The sequence below is a fragment of the Chanos chanos genome, chromosome 4 (genome assembly GCF_902362185.1).
Source record: "Chanos chanos chromosome 4, fChaCha1.1, whole genome shotgun sequence".
Lineage (NCBI taxonomy): Eukaryota > Metazoa > Chordata > Actinopteri > Gonorynchiformes > Chanidae > Chanos > Chanos chanos.
In genome coordinates, this window is record NC_044498.1 from 15,473,954 (window position 1) to 15,491,854 (window position 17,901).

The 17,901-nt window shown below is 40.9% G+C and overlaps 1 protein-coding gene across 1 annotated transcript in view; it reads right to left on the reverse strand.

Moving 5' to 3' along the window:
• Positions 1 to 17,901, reverse strand: part of nt5dc1 (5'-nucleotidase domain containing 1) — a 40,445-nt gene that overhangs the window by 847 nt on the left and 21,697 nt on the right. Inside the window, exons 7-11 of the mRNA XM_030772118.1 lie at positions 11,102 to 11,276; positions 8,564 to 8,661; positions 5,733 to 5,854; positions 2,640 to 2,813; positions 397 to 565 (exon numbers count right to left, since the gene is read on the reverse strand). Of these exons, the coding sequence (XP_030627978.1) occupies positions 397 to 565; positions 2,640 to 2,813; positions 5,733 to 5,854; positions 8,564 to 8,661; positions 11,102 to 11,276 (738 nt within the window). The remainder of the gene's footprint in view (positions 1 to 396; positions 566 to 2,639; positions 2,814 to 5,732; positions 5,855 to 8,563; positions 8,662 to 11,101; positions 11,277 to 17,901) is intronic.

The following is a 17,901-nucleotide window of genomic DNA, read 5'->3' on the forward strand; positions in this document are numbered from 1 at the left end:
TGTCACAAATTTTTAAGAAAATGCAAGCTCCTAAACAGTTCCAAATGGTCCAGGTAATTTCTACCATGTTCTAGAGCATTCTAATCAACTATAAATTGAGAACAGCTCATGCAATAGTTCTCCAGTCAGTTACTAGTCAATTGAAAGTCATGGCTAAAACCAAAGAGCTTAGTGAGAACTTTCGGTTGCACATTGTGGTTGCTAACAAGACACAGGATTTATCATTAACATCTCTGACACAATGTCTAACTGTCTTTTGTCACTTGTTTATGGCATTTCCAGCCAGATGAAACCTATTGGTCAAATAAAAAAATCACTATAAATCCAAATTTGGCATGGGTACGCATAATTTTGGGCTTAACTGTATTTGCTGTCTTAGTGAATGAACTCACATACCTGCTATGGCCTCCACACTGGGAATTGCCATGGTGCTATAGGTATGGATGCTATGGCAACACCAAGTGAGCTTCTGAGTTTCCTCCTCACCTCCACCACTGCGATACACATCCACAAAATATGAACCCCACTGCTCTGACACTGCTGAGGGGGTTTTCATGCCCTGGTCCTGAGAGCAGATCAAAGAACGATGAAAGAGAGTGGCTTAGTCTGGGCAAACTTTCGGAATAATTTCAGACACAACACATTTTTGTATCCCTTGCACAAGTATGTGGCATTTTCTTACATTACGTCTGAGTTAACCTTACATTTTTTATGCAGTTCCTTACAGTGTTATGTATTCACATCATCAAAATACAAGCGAAATGAGCCCAGTATCAAATGTTTTGTGTTTTTTCCTCAGAAAATCTCTCTGACAGTATTCAGAATAATCTCTTCTATTCTTAGTAGAGGAGTGACGCTTATCAGAAGAGGAAGCAGTGAACTGTATGTTCCTATGAAATATCACCATTTTCGCTGAGTTCAATATTATATAAAATGACGGTAGCGGTTTCTCTAGAATTTTCTGACTAAATGATATTCTAAGAATTGTTGCTCTTTGATATACTACATTTGATAGCACTTCATAGTGCGTTTGTATCACTGTCTCTTCAGAGGAGACTTCAAACAGTCACAGAGATCTCTGCTGTATGTCATTAAAAGAAGATCTGGCCAAACCAAACTCCTTTAAGTCGGATGAAAGGAAGATATCCATCAGATCCCCACAGTCTAGCTGAGGAAAAAAAAGCTCAGTCAAAACACTGTGCCTTTGTGTTGTCTGTCCTCAAAAGCAAATAAATGTACTCTTTTCACAACAGTCACCCTTCAAATAAATAATTTACCAACACTATTGACCTTTTTCCACAACATTAGGCACTACAGCAGAAATCTCGAGAAAAAGAATGACCCTGCCCCACTGAAACGTGAGAAACTGAGTCAATTTTTTGTTGTTTTTTTTTTGAGATGTGCTGCATATCATCAGACTGAGTCAGTGGATGAACAAGTAAGCGAGTGAGCACCAGAGTGTGTTTGTGCGTGTGTGAACAAGTTAATGAATGACTGAGTCAATGAGTGAAAGAGGGAGAGAGCTCTTGAAAGACTTAACAAGAGGAACTTACAGAGGTAGTTACAGAGAGTGTTTATATATATATATGTATAGGCATTGCAAAATTCCTAAAATGATGTTCCAGCGATTGAGCGAGTCATTTTCCTGCATAGACTCTGATTCTCTTACCAAAAGCTGTGTTGACTCAGCTTATCAGGCCTGCATTTCATCTGATGCACACATATCCTGCGGCCTGGTATAGTATCATATATAGGAAACTAGCTGCTGAATACACAAATATCGTGACAAACTTGAGACCTGTCCAGGAAGTAAAAAGGCTCCAGTCAGTGATTCTGCTTCCTTTTTCTCAGATTCTGCAATCCACTTGAGAGTTACATCAGTTGTCCTGTCGACATCATCTTCCTTTCTAGAAATAATTTTTTCCCCCAGAATACATTCTGCTGTGTACAGTCTTACGGGTTATATGTGAGAATTTACTGTTTAAAGTGTCTGCAAAGCTGGTTAATACATTTCTTCACACATATCCACACTGCCCATGACTGTAAATAAATGAACTGAATTCAAAACAGCTCATTATCTGCGGCTATCGAACATGTTTAATTAATGTAATAATGCTGTCATGAAATAACTAATGCAAGTTTGTTAAACAAGGCATTTGGGGGAAAAAAGGGTGCACTGATCTCTTAAGGACTGAGTTAATCAATTAAAACCAATTAAAGAAAAACTCTGATGTCCTACTTATGGGCCAGTCCAAGATGAAAATAAAATGAATCCCCCCATTTCCATAATCTTCATCTATATTATTTGATATTTGTGTGGAGATAAAGGAAATCTGTTAGAGTTGCAAGCTAAACAGCTCTCTCTTTCCTTCATCATTTACATGCATTTCCTTATGTCACCTCATGAGTCCTGAACTGCCTTCCACCTTTGATGGACACACATTTTTCACCAGCTGTACACGACACAATGTGCATATCAAGATCCAAAGATCCAAAAAGGACAGGAACAGTAACTTATATGCGTGCGCAACGAACACATATTGGGGGCGGGGGCTGGGATGGGGTGTCAGACACGGGGCAGGTGGGCAGACTAACTTAAAAGGAAACAGCTGTTTGACTGCACTCCACTCCAGACTCACTTCAAACTTTCCCCTCTTCTCCAGGGGCTCCGCATGGGCCTCACTGGCTTTGGCTGGGTTGCTCCTGGGCACGCCCTCGCCCTCCATCTCCTCCACAATCATCACAGTCTCCCACTTCCCATAGCTGCTGGCTGGGAACATGTCCGAACGCATGCTGTCCCCAAAATACACCACCTGCAAAGGGGGGGGTGCACAGAGAACATTTATATCGAGATGTAGTTAATGCAGACCATCCTGAGTGAAAGAGATGAATTAAGGTTAGAGAGCATTTGAGTTTTTTGTTTGGTTGCTATTAGAAGTAACTGTAAACTCCTGTCTTGCCTGTTGTAAATGCCTTACAAGTATGCTGTTTAGACATCAGGACAACAAAGCAGGAGTGCAGATCACTGTGGTCTCCCTGAGTATCATTTTTTTTCACATGTGCTCTGTGACTGCAGACAAAGTTAAAACAGGCTCATGTGAAGTAAGGGATGGTCCCTTTCACTCTCTCTCTTTCCCTTGTCTCATCAATCAAACCTTCCTCCAGTTGAAGGGGCCTTATCCAGGAAATGGGAAAACTGGCATGAGCCTTTAAAGAGAGCTGCATCTAAACAAAATAAAACGGGACACGCAGACCAAACAAGCACAGTCACTGAGACTGCACTGGGAAGCTGTAAGAAGGAAAAGACTTTCTTTCTGTACAGGTATAGACCACTGGTGACATAATACAAAGAGGGACCAGTTGGGAGAACATTACACTATGTGTAAGGGAGTATGGAGAGCAATTTGGTGCTCAAGAGCTGCACTTAAGAGCTCCTCTCATGACTCCTCAGGTTAAGCATGTAGTGAAGCTTGGTATAAAGTCAGAGGGAGAATGTATAAAATAGTTAACGGTAAGGAAATAGTTAAGGGTAGCACTAGCAGGCATAATTAGTAGTCTATGTCATATTATAAAATGGATAGTTCTACTTATGATACGGATGCCATTCAAAGTCAGGGTTACAGTCATGGCTGTCTGCATCACTGAGCACAAATATTGCTGGTGATTTAGTCTTACTCAGGGCAAAACTAGGGGTCTGCAGGAGAATGGGGGCAGTGCAAGACTCTTCCAGCCGAGATGGTATGCTCCAGAGTACATTAGTGCAAAGGGTGGTGGTGCTCTGGCAGACCTCAGGGAGACTGCCAGAACAATCCGGAAACCCCCTTACTCCCTCAAATCAGTGCTGCGTCTGAGAGTAGGCTATATAGGCATAAATAAACCAGGTGGCTGGAGCTCCGAGGTGGGCTTGGCTCAAGTGTCAGATTTCCTGGCATTCCCAGAAGTCGGCAAGGCCAAAGAGCACTGGTGCAGAGTGATCTCCTTCCAGGTTCCTGCTGCCAAAGGGCTTGAAAAAGTATGAAAAATATTTACAGTGCATGAAATTCCAGCCCAGTGGCATGGCCATATAGAAAAGGGCTTTCATGGGTCACACATATTTATATCAGAAGGTCTGGATCAAAATATATCTTGTGCTCACCAGAGGATTCAGATTCAAATATATGGTTCTGCCTCCAGCTCCACCATACTGACAGCAACAGTTGGGTGAAGAGGGGGAAAGACCTTACTGCTGATTTTAAAATGCTCCCAAGTAACACTGTTTCAACTACAGGCTTCTTTTAACAACATCTTTGATAATACATTCAAATACATCAAAGCATTATTCAGCTGTGATCAGTAATGTGATTTGGGGAGAGAGAGAATACACCAGAATCACAAGAATCAAAACCAATGAAGTTAAGCACTTAAAAATATGTTCAGGCTTAACTGTTGATATAATTCGAACTGTCATAACATGATGGTAGGTATATGAGTCTCTTAAAACCCCTTTTTTAAAAATGTTTCTAAGGGGCTGATAGTGATATCTCTCCTGATTCGTTCAGCAGAAAGGTTGTCTGAGGTTTGATAGTCAAAGAGTCTTTGCTCAGACACATCTATAAGGGGCTCTGAATGAAGGCCATTCAGACAGTCTGCAATGCGTCCCGTCAGGTGAAAGCAGAATGAATCCAAAAGTGTAACAAGCCCAGGTCAACGGCTTGCCCCACCTCAAATGAGGACTGACACAGCATTTCTCTGGCACCTCTGCCGTGTGCCTGCCAAAAAGCGGCAGCATTCAGCCACGCTCCAAAAAAAGAGAGATAAACGAGGGAGGGAGAGAAAGGATGATGGGTGACCCTAGATGCACTCAAAAGTTTCTTAGAAACTCTTCATGTGTTGTTCTGTGTGAATACTGATTTTCCCACACCCAGCATCTGATAAATCATGACCTCTTTGCTAGCTTTTATAGTGTTGTTACTTGAGGCAGTCAAGGCAGATGTATATGTCCATGTATAATGGGGCTGTTAAACTGAATATCAATGTTCAAACATTTGTGAAATATAGGAGGAAAAATGTGCATTCAAATGTGAGAAATGTGCTTTCAAATGTTTAGCCAAGGATTGGCATTCATTCCACAATGTTTTCACTTATACACAACGAGTAATATTCTCTTCAGCTGAGCTAAAAGAGAAGAACATTTGTTTCCAATGTAATGTGAAATATTTTTTTCTTTTCCTGGCATATCCAAGAGAGTGAAATAGTCTATGTTTGCAGAGCACTGCAGTGTTGACTGGCTTTTGTAGCTTCAATGCACAGCCTAATTCTTTCTTGTGCAAAGAAAAAAAAATTGCTCAAAGTCCACTTTCAAGGTTAGCTAACAGCACCTGTTATTTCTTCTTAAGGTTATTTTGTCATGCTAAACATTTACTCCTTTTGCAATAAATAATGAATGCCTTTCATTTAACTCAAACTACAAACAAAACCATCAAATGCTCTCTGACAGGTACAATGGGCGGCTAAGACTTTTCACAAACGATGACATTTGTATCCTTTCAAACAAATTAAACCTTGTATAAATCATACCAGCTAAAACTCAACCTCATATAAAACATGAAGTCCATTAATGACCTACATCCTAGAAATGCAAAAACTGTGTACAAATGCTCCCAAATAACCACAGTCACGTACACAAAGACACACAAACGCACACACACAAAAACACACATGCGCGCACCCACACACCCACACTTTTGTCTCACCTTAGGCTCGGGCTTTCCGGTCATGGACTTGAGCAGCTCGTGTAGATGGGGCCAGTTGCCTTGAGAGTACCAACCAGGTTTGTCCAGAGATGGCAGGCCCTCACTATCCTCCAAATCATTCACTTCACAGCACACAGAGAGAGGCAGACAGATCTCAAAACCACAAAATCGGCACACAGCAACACGGATAAAGTCGCCTCTGGGCGCACAGTTTTGTGCATTTCATTGCCACACTAAATCAACAATGTACCATAACAATGTTATTTGAAATGTGATTTGGACTAAAATCTTGATAAGGCAATGTGAAATTTAAAGATGCCATAGGGAAAATAAGATATTTGTGAGAACGGAATCAAAGAATTGGATTAGGTCTCTGAAAAACACAGTTTTGCTTAAGAATCACAGTTCCAGTTTTAAGAACTACCATCTTGTTTCTCGGTACCTATCAGTCCAACCTAATGGGACAATGCAGTGTGTTTTTTTTTTTTTTTTTATGTCTGAAATGTCTGTGAGGCCACAGGTCCTGCTGGGTAACTCAGCATTTTGTTTTTATCCACATTCCTGGGCTTCTGCTGGTTAAATTTCTTGCAGCCATTCCATCAGCTAAGCTCAGCTCAGCAGAGGGGCAGGAGCACTTAAAAACACCAGCTGATTAAAAACAGACCCAGAGTGACTCACCCCCTTCCTGAACCCTCCTACTTCCCCCCTCCCTAAAGGAGGGAGAGACCCTTTGAAGCCCTCCTCCACTTCGACTTTTGGTCAGAGGGAAAGAAATCTCATTATTTACATCAACCACAATTCATAGCTAAGTTCAGAACTAACCATTTTTATTGTCATTGTTCACAGGAAAGTAGAAGAGGCTAATTACAAAAAAAGAAAGCCATAGACATTTTGCGCAAAAATGTGTATAGCCATGATGATATGCAGAAGAAGAAGAAGAAGAAAAAAAACAGTCATTCACCACTGTCTGGAGTTACTCAGTAGGCCTGCTAGCTGTATTAGCAAGTGATTCCTGTATGCGTGGCCGTTAGTTGGCTCTCCAAGGAATCCTCAGAAAACACAAAGAAAAGAATCTGACCACACAACTCCCAGGACATTACTCATGCACTAGAAACTTCAGCTGGCCCCTGGAAAAGCTCCTCTAAAAAATAAACTTAATGTGCTGTGGAATGTAAGGTCGTGTCATCCCGTTCTCTTTTCAGGGTCATATCTGAATTAAGACTAACAACCACAATTAAGAAGCACTGCCACCCTGCTGTTCTATCATCCAGTAATAGAGTTATTTTAAAAACATTTTCTCATATCACTTTCACAAAATTTAAATACAAAATAATGTACTCCCCTTAAACACATTATATAAGCTAAGGCCATTATATAAGCTAAGAGTGACCTAATTAATTCAGAACCATTTCAGGGAGAAAAAAAAGGCACGTGAAAAATAACGCAAAACCATCAGAAGATGAAGGGTGTTCTTGTCCAAGTGTCTGGATTAACACAGTGGGAGGAGCTTGTTGACCTCTGGCTAAGGCCAGGAGCTCCAGGGAAGGTATCCTAAAACTTATTTGTACAGCACTCCCTTATCGACAGGGAAGATCAATGCTCATTACAAGAAGGGGGGAGAGAGAGAAAGACAGAAAGAAAGAAAGAAAGAAAGAAAGAAAGAAAGAAAGAAAGAAAGAAAGGAATGACAGGTATGTGGTTTCAGACTGAGCAGAAACACCAGCATTAAGAATACCAGGAGCTTCAGGAAGACAGCGTCTGAAGTTTTCAGAGAAACTCGAGCCTGTCTGTGTGTTCCAGGCAAATATTTACACAGACCTGGCATGTTATGGGGTAGTTTCCCAAACTGACCATGCTATATGGGGCCAGGAAAAATGTCAAAATATTCCAAAATAAAAACGCATATCGAAAAGCCGCATCATTTCTCATAATTTCAACAGTTAAACCACATGACAGATCCAAAATCAGAAAATGTGTTATGTGCTAACTTATCCCATTAGCCACAGTTGTCTCATTCAGCATCGCTTTAAATAAGAGCTACGAGCTGTAGATAATTCTCAACAAAATAATTCTCAACACATACTTTATCTGTAGGTGAAGCCATGGCATGGCTTCTAGTACGCTGAGCGGTACAGAATCATCAATGTGAAAAGAGATGAACAGCCTCCAATGAGTAGAATATAAACAGCAATGACAGGAGAATAAAGCAGCCGTGTTAAGTGATGTTGTGCATGGACATTCAGATTGAAGAGGGGCCATGGTGTTTGTTTTTGCCAGCGTGGCAGTGCGCTCTGAATGAAGTGAAGTGAATATTTCAGAGACTGGGTCACTCTGTTTCACATATAACGCATCCCATCAGCGCTGTTTCTGGCAAGAGGTGAGAGCAGATGGGGGCACTCATACCAAAGGATGAGACACGTATTACAAGCAGAGCTAGGGCTGAGGTCGTGGATTATGAAGAAAAAAAATGAACTCACAGGAGAGTGGACAAGACCAAAAGAAAAAAAAAAAAAAACAGTGATATAATAATCAAAATCAAAATGTTATGTGAGTGGAGCCATGGACAGGGGATAGGAAGAAAACCCAAGTGAATCAAAGTAAAACTGGGTTCACTTTTTTTAATTTCTCTTAAATGTACATTTCTACCATACCAAAATTTACATGACTCGTCAATCTGTCACTTTAATTGAACATATCAGAGGAGTTAACAGAGAAGCAATGTGAACCTAAACTGTCATCCTACCAGAACCTTGCAATGACATAAGTAGTGTGTGCATGTATGTGTGTGTGTGAGTGTGTGTGTGTGCCTCTGCTGATTGCCAAGGACTTACCCAGGATCCTGAAGGGCCTTTGTTGTGGTACCAAGGAGAAGAAGCCAGGCTTCAAAGCATTGGTAATGATGACGTCAAACAGCTCCTCAAAATCCTTTCTGTAAAGGGAGTATTAAGCAAATACGTAACAGACCGTTACAGAAGTGACACAAAAGACTGGTAAACACTCAAAGAAATTTATACAACACATTTTTACACGGCACTAGCAAGTTCATGAAATTTATCTATTAGGACATAAATCAGTAAAAATGCAGTTTTGCAGGGGACAAGGGAGGACACATGTAAACATTATACTGTGAAATAAACATCAAATTAACAAATGATAAACACATATACACTGGTTGTTTACATCAAAATTGCATACCGACGTTAAGTAAGAGCCTGTTTTCACCCAGGTCACCCATAGATTATCTGGAGTGACCTGTGTGGAGAATTACATCGCTGTGGGAATGGGGCACGTTTCCTAATCTGGCTACATCTGACTTGGACTCTTGACAGAGTTACATGTTTTCCTTTCAGGTCTATGTAGGCAGTGAGGGGTACATGGTCAATACGCCCTATGGTCCATGTGTTCAGTGCTGGGCAGCTGTGGACTCATTACGCAGTAAAAACCATAAGCAAAAAAAAAAAAAAAAAAACTTCAACGCCACTGCTTTAACTCAATAGCTACTAGCTTTTCAATTGTGAACAAACATGCAACTTTAAGCTAATTTCTCTCAACATTTGCAGACTAAGGTTCAAAACCCTCTGCTTGAAAAATGAGGAAATGCTGTAAGACTTGCCCACACCAGGTTTAAAAACAACCTAGGCTATTGATATTGTGGGCAAATATCACATCTATTAAGACTAACACTATCTATCCATTAAAATGTTTCATCTCTGCAAAAGACCATATGGTAATACCAGCAGGTCATGATTTGATACAAAAATAGCTCAAAGCTAGATACACATACTACATAATATAACTATATATGTTGTGTATCAGGAACATGTAGACAAGTTCCCTCCTAACTCTGTCAGTTACGACGGGTCTATAGGAAGCAGGAAAAAAATATATATATAAATACTACACCACTTGACATAGGGCTGCACCAAGACATGAAATGTCCAACCTGTCTCAATCCATCATATATGACATTAGAACAGGTGTGCCAAGGATGGTTGAGGACCAGAGGGGCAGTCTTGGTTAGGGGAGGGTGCGGTAGTGAACACTAGTTGGCAGGAAGCTGTGAGGCAGTATTGGGCTTGTCGTGTGACATATCGCAGCTGTCTGGGATTGGCCCTAGGCCCAGCAAGCTTTGGAAACTGAGAGGGAGTCACAGTTTCAGCTCCTTGGAATCTCCCTAAGACAAGCACTGGCCACCGTTGAGTGACTCCAAAGATGTCCCAGTCCATACAGGTTAACTGTTTATGTAAGAACGTTCAGTGAGGGGCCAGGAAATATGCTAGGACCACAAAAAACAACTGCACTACACACCACATAAGGGAGGGACTAGGCTGTATTCAGGACAGAGAGTTCTACAGAACAAAGGATATTTCTCTTCAAGCCCTGCTGGGCATGTGATAGCCTGCCCTTCCTCCTCCGCTGCCTCTCAGCCTATAAATCTGAGTCCACTTGCCTTGTTAAAGACACCCCCCCCCTCCCCCTGCCACCCCCCACGTATGCTTTGTGGGACATGCATTAGATGAGCCAGCTCAGAAAGGGAAGCTGACACATGGTCAAAGGTGAAAGGTCATGGTAGGGAGGAGGGTGGGCAAATGGTTCAATTCGTGGGCGGGGGGGGGGGGGGGTAGTCCAGAGAAAGAGAGGAATGGCAAAGCAGCCAGGTCTTCTGACAGGAAATGGTCATGGGAGGAGTGTGTCCAGCAGAACAGTTCAGCATATTCAGAGTGCAGCCAGAACACAGAGCTCACTTTCACTTTCAGATCCTAAAACTTATATTCCTCTTTTCTATCTGTAAATCCCAGGCCAAGACAATTGAACAGTCATATAGTGTCTTTTTCCCTCACAAGTGGGGCAGGGTTTCTTAAGGGTTTAAGTATTGTCAAATTATCACAGATGTCCTCAAAGCATCTGCTGACAGTCTTAGCAGACTGTAAGAAGGAGCAGGCTGTAATGACAACCCACAAACCACAGAGTGGAGCCAGTGTACAGCAAACCACATACAGTCCTGTTCACCCAGTTGCACCACAGGACCCCAGAGAGGTCTGCTGAGGTAAGAAGGGGTGTGTGTATGTGTGTGAGAGAGAGAGAGAGTGTCTATGAATGTTTGCATAGCTCTAAGAGATGTGTAGGCTCTAGGTGGAAATGCAAGTATATAGGCACTGAGTTTTGTATGGCTGTGTATGCCCCCCCCCCCCCCCCCCCCCCCGCCCCACACACACAGATTGTGTACATATGTTGGTGCGCAAATTATAGTCAAGCAGCAGTGAGAGGCAGTGTTGACTGGAAGTGGAATCCTGTACATACTGCCAAGTTTGAAGTTGTTGACTTCTCATTTTTCATAACTTGTTTGTGAACTGTGGTTCTGAACTCACCCCAGAATGTGTTCACACACCAGTCTGCAGTAGTCACTGTGAGAGCTAGTGATGAGGAGTAGGACCTTGCCGGCATTCTTCATGCTACGGAGCCAGTTCTTAACTGAGTCCGAACAGGGCTGCAGATAACGGCCTGGGTTCCTCTTCACATTTGGGAAATAAGTGCCCGCATCCTCTAAGAGACACAAGAAAGTTACATGATAAGAACAGGATAGTATCTTCTTCATTTGTAGCCATGGGTATCACTTTGGGCGTTTCTCATTGTTTATTCATGTCTCATTCCGGATGATGCGTTATTAGTTCCAGTGCAGACTTAAAGTTAGGGAAACATTTGACTTCACCAACCACTATGACTCATAAATGAAAACATAGCCAAGAACATCCAAAGGGTTATGACTGCTTATTTGATTACATTTCACTGTCCATGTTTTAAAACTAGCTGAATCTTTTTAAAACCCATGTTACTGGTCATAGACAGGCTTGGCGGTGGCCACAACAGGGGTTGTTCCAACTCAAATCGCAGACAATGATGCCGGTCTTCTAAGACTATTCTCAAATTGTTTTCAATGCTTATTTTATCTCTCTCTCTCATGCAGAGATTGATAAGGCAAGCATTTTTGCAACATTTATTTGCAAAAATATTATTTTATTCAAAGACAAATCTAACTGACAACATCCAAAAATGACCCTTTGCTTATGTGGGTAAACCATCTTTTAAATGTAAAAATTTAAAATCATTGACAACTTTCTTCATCTTCCAGATTTTCTAATTGATGGGTTTCTGACAAATCAGAAGATAGAAACATTCATATTGTGTCATACCTACATGATCAAAATGTCCATGCCTTTGCACTGATTTCACAAATCAAATGATATTTTATGCCATCAGGATGTTTATCTTTGACTATAGAAACTATTTTCCAACCTCTTTTGGTTATTATTTCAGATGGAATGACCTGTTATTTATTTCTACATGCAAAGAAAAATATGTATGTAATGGGATACCTACTCTATGCGATAAAAATACCTGATTCCCAGTTTTTGTTTGTTTTTTTCCAAAGAAAGTGCCTTTATCAGAGAACCAAAGGCTTTCATGTTAGCTACGCCTCATATCTCTCTAACTCGGGGGAAAAAAGTTCCTGTGATCACAAGCCAGTTATTCTTGAAGCAATTTCACACATTTCTAATCCTTGACTCATGTGTATTACAAACAATAATTCTTCCGTTTCAAAAAACATTTAACTTTGTTTGAGCCCTAAACTGCAACATGGAAATTCAGAGTCCAATATTTGAAGGTAGTCAAGGAAATCAAAAAACACTGTTTCATATCCGCAACTCTTTTAATTACAGCAATTTTACTTTCCTGCGGATCAGCATAAACATAGTTGCAAGCTATTTAAAACTATTTAAGATGAGAAGAATGTGAGACATATGTGAGAAGTAGCGTTTCTTTTTCTCACAAGCAGGGGAAAAGAGGGCTTTTGGGCAGCAGGCTGCACCCAGATGAGAGGCATATATTCATCAGATCAGGTGTTTATCCTGGCACAGGACGGCGCACAAGGCTCATTGTGTGCAGAGCTACAGCTGGAACACAGACAGCTACAGATTCACTCTCCTGTAGGAAAGCGTGGCAGTAGCTAGAACTATGTGGATCTTTGTGCGTGTATGTTCACGCCAGTAGTGCATTTGACTCTCAAATTATGTCATATTTTGCCATATCACAACATGAACATGTGATTTAATCTTTTTTTGTTTGTTTGTTTCACACAACCGAAACAATCTAATGGAATGCTTCATATAACTGTGTGGTCAAACGTAGATCAAGAAAAACAATGGAAAGGCCTGATAGATGGCTGCATTATTTTCACAATACTGCTATCTGGTGGTGATTTTTAGAATTACAATCAACATCTCCCTGCATTTGCAATTACTATTTGGTGATTTTTAAAGTCACCAATCCAAACACTGTCCCAAGCAATTGTATACAGCCAAAAAAAACCAAACAAACAAACAAAAAAAACATTATAGGCACATTATTAAATGTATTCACAAATGGAGCCATTACATGCAGAAAATTAACAAGAAAGCCTCTCTCAGAATGAAAAGCAATGCAGCCAACTTATCTGTTGTTGATATCAACAGCAGATGGCAGTGTTGCATATGATGCTCAGTCACTGCAATCTCAGTGCCCTGTATTGACCCATGAACCTGCCCCATGCCAACACATACACACACACGCTATAAAAAAAGGGCTTCACGGTGGTTAGCACTGTTGCCTCACACACCAAGAAGGCCCTGGGTCCAAATCCCGGTCCTTTCTGTGTGGAGTTTGCATGTTCTCCCCGTGTTTGTGTGGGTTACCTCCCGGTGCTCCAGTTTCCTCCCACCATCACATTTATATTCCTGTCAGTGACCTTGACCGAGTCACAGGCAAAAAGACGTGGAGTTGGTCCCCGGGCGCCTGGGTCTGCCCACTGCCACTAGCTCCTAGTGTGTGTGTGCTCACTGCTCTAGCGTGTGTGTGCTCACTGGTGTATAGGATGGGTTAAATGCAAAGTCTGCATTTCACGGCTCACTGCTCTGGTGCGTGTGTGTGTGTGTGTGTGAGTGTGACCAGTGAAGTACTTCTTCTTCTTCTTCTTCTTCTTCTCTCTTCTTAAAAGACCACCCACTATGAAAGGGATTCATCACAAAAATAAAAACAAAAAACTGTTACCTCTTCTCACATGAATATTTTTTTTACCAACACATTATGCCAATCTAGTTGTCCTACCATTAGGTGCATCATCACTTCATAATTAGTTTTACTAATATGACAGGGTCTTATATCCTCACACAAAGATAACAACATGGCCTCAATTTGATGTCCTACGCATGCATGAGAAAAGCCGTTTTAACTCAAATCTCATTTGATTAACTTCTGTCTGCATATTAGTCATGGTATGAGATGAAAAGGGCCACAGTGAGGGCAGTGCCAGTGTAGACGTTAGCTGCCACTGGCACTTTATCACACCTCATTTGCTCCTGAGATAAACAGTCCAGTCACTCCGTGAGGATCGCAGTCTTGATGACCTCTGGGTGGACCCTGCTCTGACTGTGATCTTATCTTGCGACTCTGAGGGGAGCACAGAATGCTCCGTGAGATTCCGAAACAAGTGTCTCACTTTTCAAAAGGAGCCGTTGTTGCAGCAGTTTGGATTAGGAGGTCGGCTCTCGACCACCCGCGTGCACGACCCTTGGCGTGACGTGCAAATGACACCCATGTGTCCTCCTTCTGGAGTCTGAGCTGAGATTAATTCCGAGGATTTTCCAAGGCCTTGAAACTGCTAAAGGGAGTACTCAAACCAGTGGCGTTCTCACAGCAACAAACATACAATGGCGGAGCAGCAGTGTAGGAACTGAACTGACTCATCCCAGATGGTCTAGTCACCCAAGTCATGATCAGAGTCTGAAACATTTCTAAAATGCATTGTTGAGAAACCATCATTACAGTTCAATTCACTCCAGTCCTGACACATAGGCACTTAAGAGTGTTCACAGGACACAGATACAAATACATAGTTGACAACAGAGTCAAAGGTCAGAGGAGGTGTGAATGGGAAAGACGATGATTTAGACACGACACACTATGCTCCACGGTCAAAATGATCACTATGACCATCACACAACGCCTCAGGTAATATACACAGGAGAAGAGTAAGAGTGGTCTCACTTCCAGCCTCCAAAGAAACCAACCCGAGTTGCACTCTGTTGAACACACACAAGAGGTTCTGTATTGTACTGCGTGCAATGAGCTGTGCTTTGTGGAAGAGCTCTGGACTATATCACACTGCACTGAGTTGTCAACAGTGACTCGAATCACTGGCCACGCTGGGTAAGGTGCAGGTACCTGTGTTATGAATAGGTGTATGTCGCTGTTGTGTCAGGTTTAGAGAGCTCTTGGTAGTTTTGTTCTGTGCTACTGTGGCTCTTTGGAAGGGATGCCAAGCTTCTGTGGGCTGTATTATACGAGGCAGAAAGTCCCATCAAACTGCACATGCAGGATACAGAAATCAGCAGTTGGTGTGCAAAATTACGGCTTTTTCGGTAAAGCTCATACCACAGGCAGGAAGAAAAGAGCAACATTCAGCCTCATTTACACGCACATAAACTGTAGAATCAAAGAGACAGGTTATCATAAGTACAAAACTGCAATGTGTGTTTTTGTAGTTTAACTGAAATAAAGGCACTAAAACTAAAAGGAGCTATTTACTGTATATGTTTCAGCTCAATATCAGATCATTTTTGTGATAGTGAAATTTTCAAGTATGCACAGATATATATATATATATATATATATATATATATATAAAAAATTACAACCGTATTCCATTGATGCCATTACCAAATACAACCGGTTAACAAGAGTACCATCCATATAGTCTGAAATATACGCAAGCTGAATGAACACCCACTGACGGTACTACACAAAATTCTCATCTTCTCTATGTTAACTCTTAAATGCTCTTTCTTGCTCAAACCATGGGAAAAATTCGGAGAGAACCAGCACTCACCAGTTTAGAGGGGAGGCCACAAGGTGCTGCACATGTCCTCTGTGATATATGTTCTATATATTTCTGCTTTCGGTCACTAATTTAAAGGTGGAGTTGATTTACGGCCTACATTACAAATATTAAGTTGCAAAAATAAAACCCCATGATAAAAGCATGCAATTATCTTATTTTATCTCCCAACAAAATCTTGAAAATATATACAGCATGAGTATTTATAAGGACAAAAACACATTTGTCTACAGTCCTGTCTAACTCCATGGGAAGAATGTGTGGTACATTTATATGTGGCTATGTGCTACCTCCACCTCTCTGGAACCTTGACCATACAGAGGCTGTGATAATGGCCAGTCATTTAAATAACACAGTGTAGTGACTCAACAATACACTTTCTTCCCTTTCTGAAGTGGACGTGGCAGTGAAAACTTTGCCAGTGAACAATTAGAGCAACAATGGTAGAGCACTGAAAAAAGCCCCATCAGAAAACTACCAGAGTGACTCAGCAAAAAACAGCAAGCTCATCTCTGTTGAGGAGGCTTAGTGATACCAGGTTGAGTATTACTGTTAAGACCTACAGAGGTCTCTGTGCTTCAGTTAGAAACAAACAGAAAGGCATCAACTTAATTTTGATTTTAATCATCAACTCTGATTCATCTTATTTATCTTTTGTGGTACTTATTTTTTGCCATGGAGCCAGATGTTCACTATGATTAGAGGGTTGATGTCTTCATTTAATCTAGGATGCAATCTAAAATGCAGGAGAAAGAGAAGATAGAGAAAGAGGATAGACAACAGTGCCTGGCTATTGAGTTAAAAAAGGGTGGTGGTTTTTTGGGATACCAATCTGCAGTTACATTTAAGAACCCTGAAGCCAAGTGCACAGTCATTCTCTTTTTGAGGCAGTACTGTGGACGTAGCAATCTGTCATTATGAAAACCCCAGCTCAGCATCCACATCTCTGGAAGTGAGGAATAGGGTGGGACTGTATTTCAGGATCTTCCCCTCAAGAGGAGTTCTCACATCACAAATCTGGAGAGCATTTGTACTAAATTCATTGTGATTAATCCGAAAAAGGACCAGGCAGGGGAGCAACATGGAGGTGCTGTAACATAATCAAACTAGACAAATAAACAGACAATAACATTCAGTTTGTTCACTTAGACAACATTGGTTGTGCAACAGAAATTCACATCCAGCAAACAAAACATTACAAAGCGGCTTCTGATTCATGCCAATTAAACAAAAAAAAAAAAAAAAAAAAGTTAAAGTGCAGGTGAAAATTTTGTACTATTCTAGGAAGGGGCTTTATAACAGCAAGAGCCTCTTGGCATTCATGGTGATAAATGGTTCAGTGACAGTGACTTATAATCTCCTTAAACTATGTGTAAGCACTTTCAGCTACTGCAAAATACTTCAGACTTTTCCACTCTCAGAATGGGCACCTTTATCTGGTGCCAGACTGCAATTATGTACATTAATGACAGACAAGGTAACCCAAACATCTCCACAAAGAAATTTCTGAAAATGTAACTCAACCTATAAATGCAAAGGCAATGACTTTTTTTAAATCAACTGGAAATGATCATGGCTTTGAACATGGTGTACAGTGATGGTGCTCTGTACAAATATTAAAAAAAAAAAAGAAGCAAAACTGTGCTCAACAGGTCAAATTATAAAAGAAATATATACAGCAAATTAATTTATTCCCTTTTTTCTACAAGACTATGAGCATATTAGCCAGGTACTTTTGAAATCTTAGGAATATATTTGAATTCACATCTTTTTAGTCACTTCTGAAATACTTTCGCAATTAATTTCAGAGCTTCAGACATGAACTTGGGGACCTCATGAAGAGACTTCAACACTCCAAAACAAATCTTCAAGAACCCTGATTGCATGACTGAATTGCATGACTGAAACAGACTGAGGTTCTACAAGTGTAAACATTAAATTCTGGGTTAATTTGGTAGAATAAACTTTCACCTTCCCTCCCCAAAAACAAATATTAACAAACAAACCTGAGAAAGTCTTAGAAGTCTGGCAACCTAAGTCTCTAAAGTTCTTCTCAGGCTATTTGCCTTAGCACAGTGAGTTCCCAGGCTGTTATTATTACATGCATAACAAAACCACTCAACTTATCTAAGAGTCAGAGGAACAGAGACCAAAGACCAAACAACATCAAGACAGTATTTAGATGAAGAAACATAACTGTATATATTCCCACCCAAGAACAATTACTGGAATGTTTTT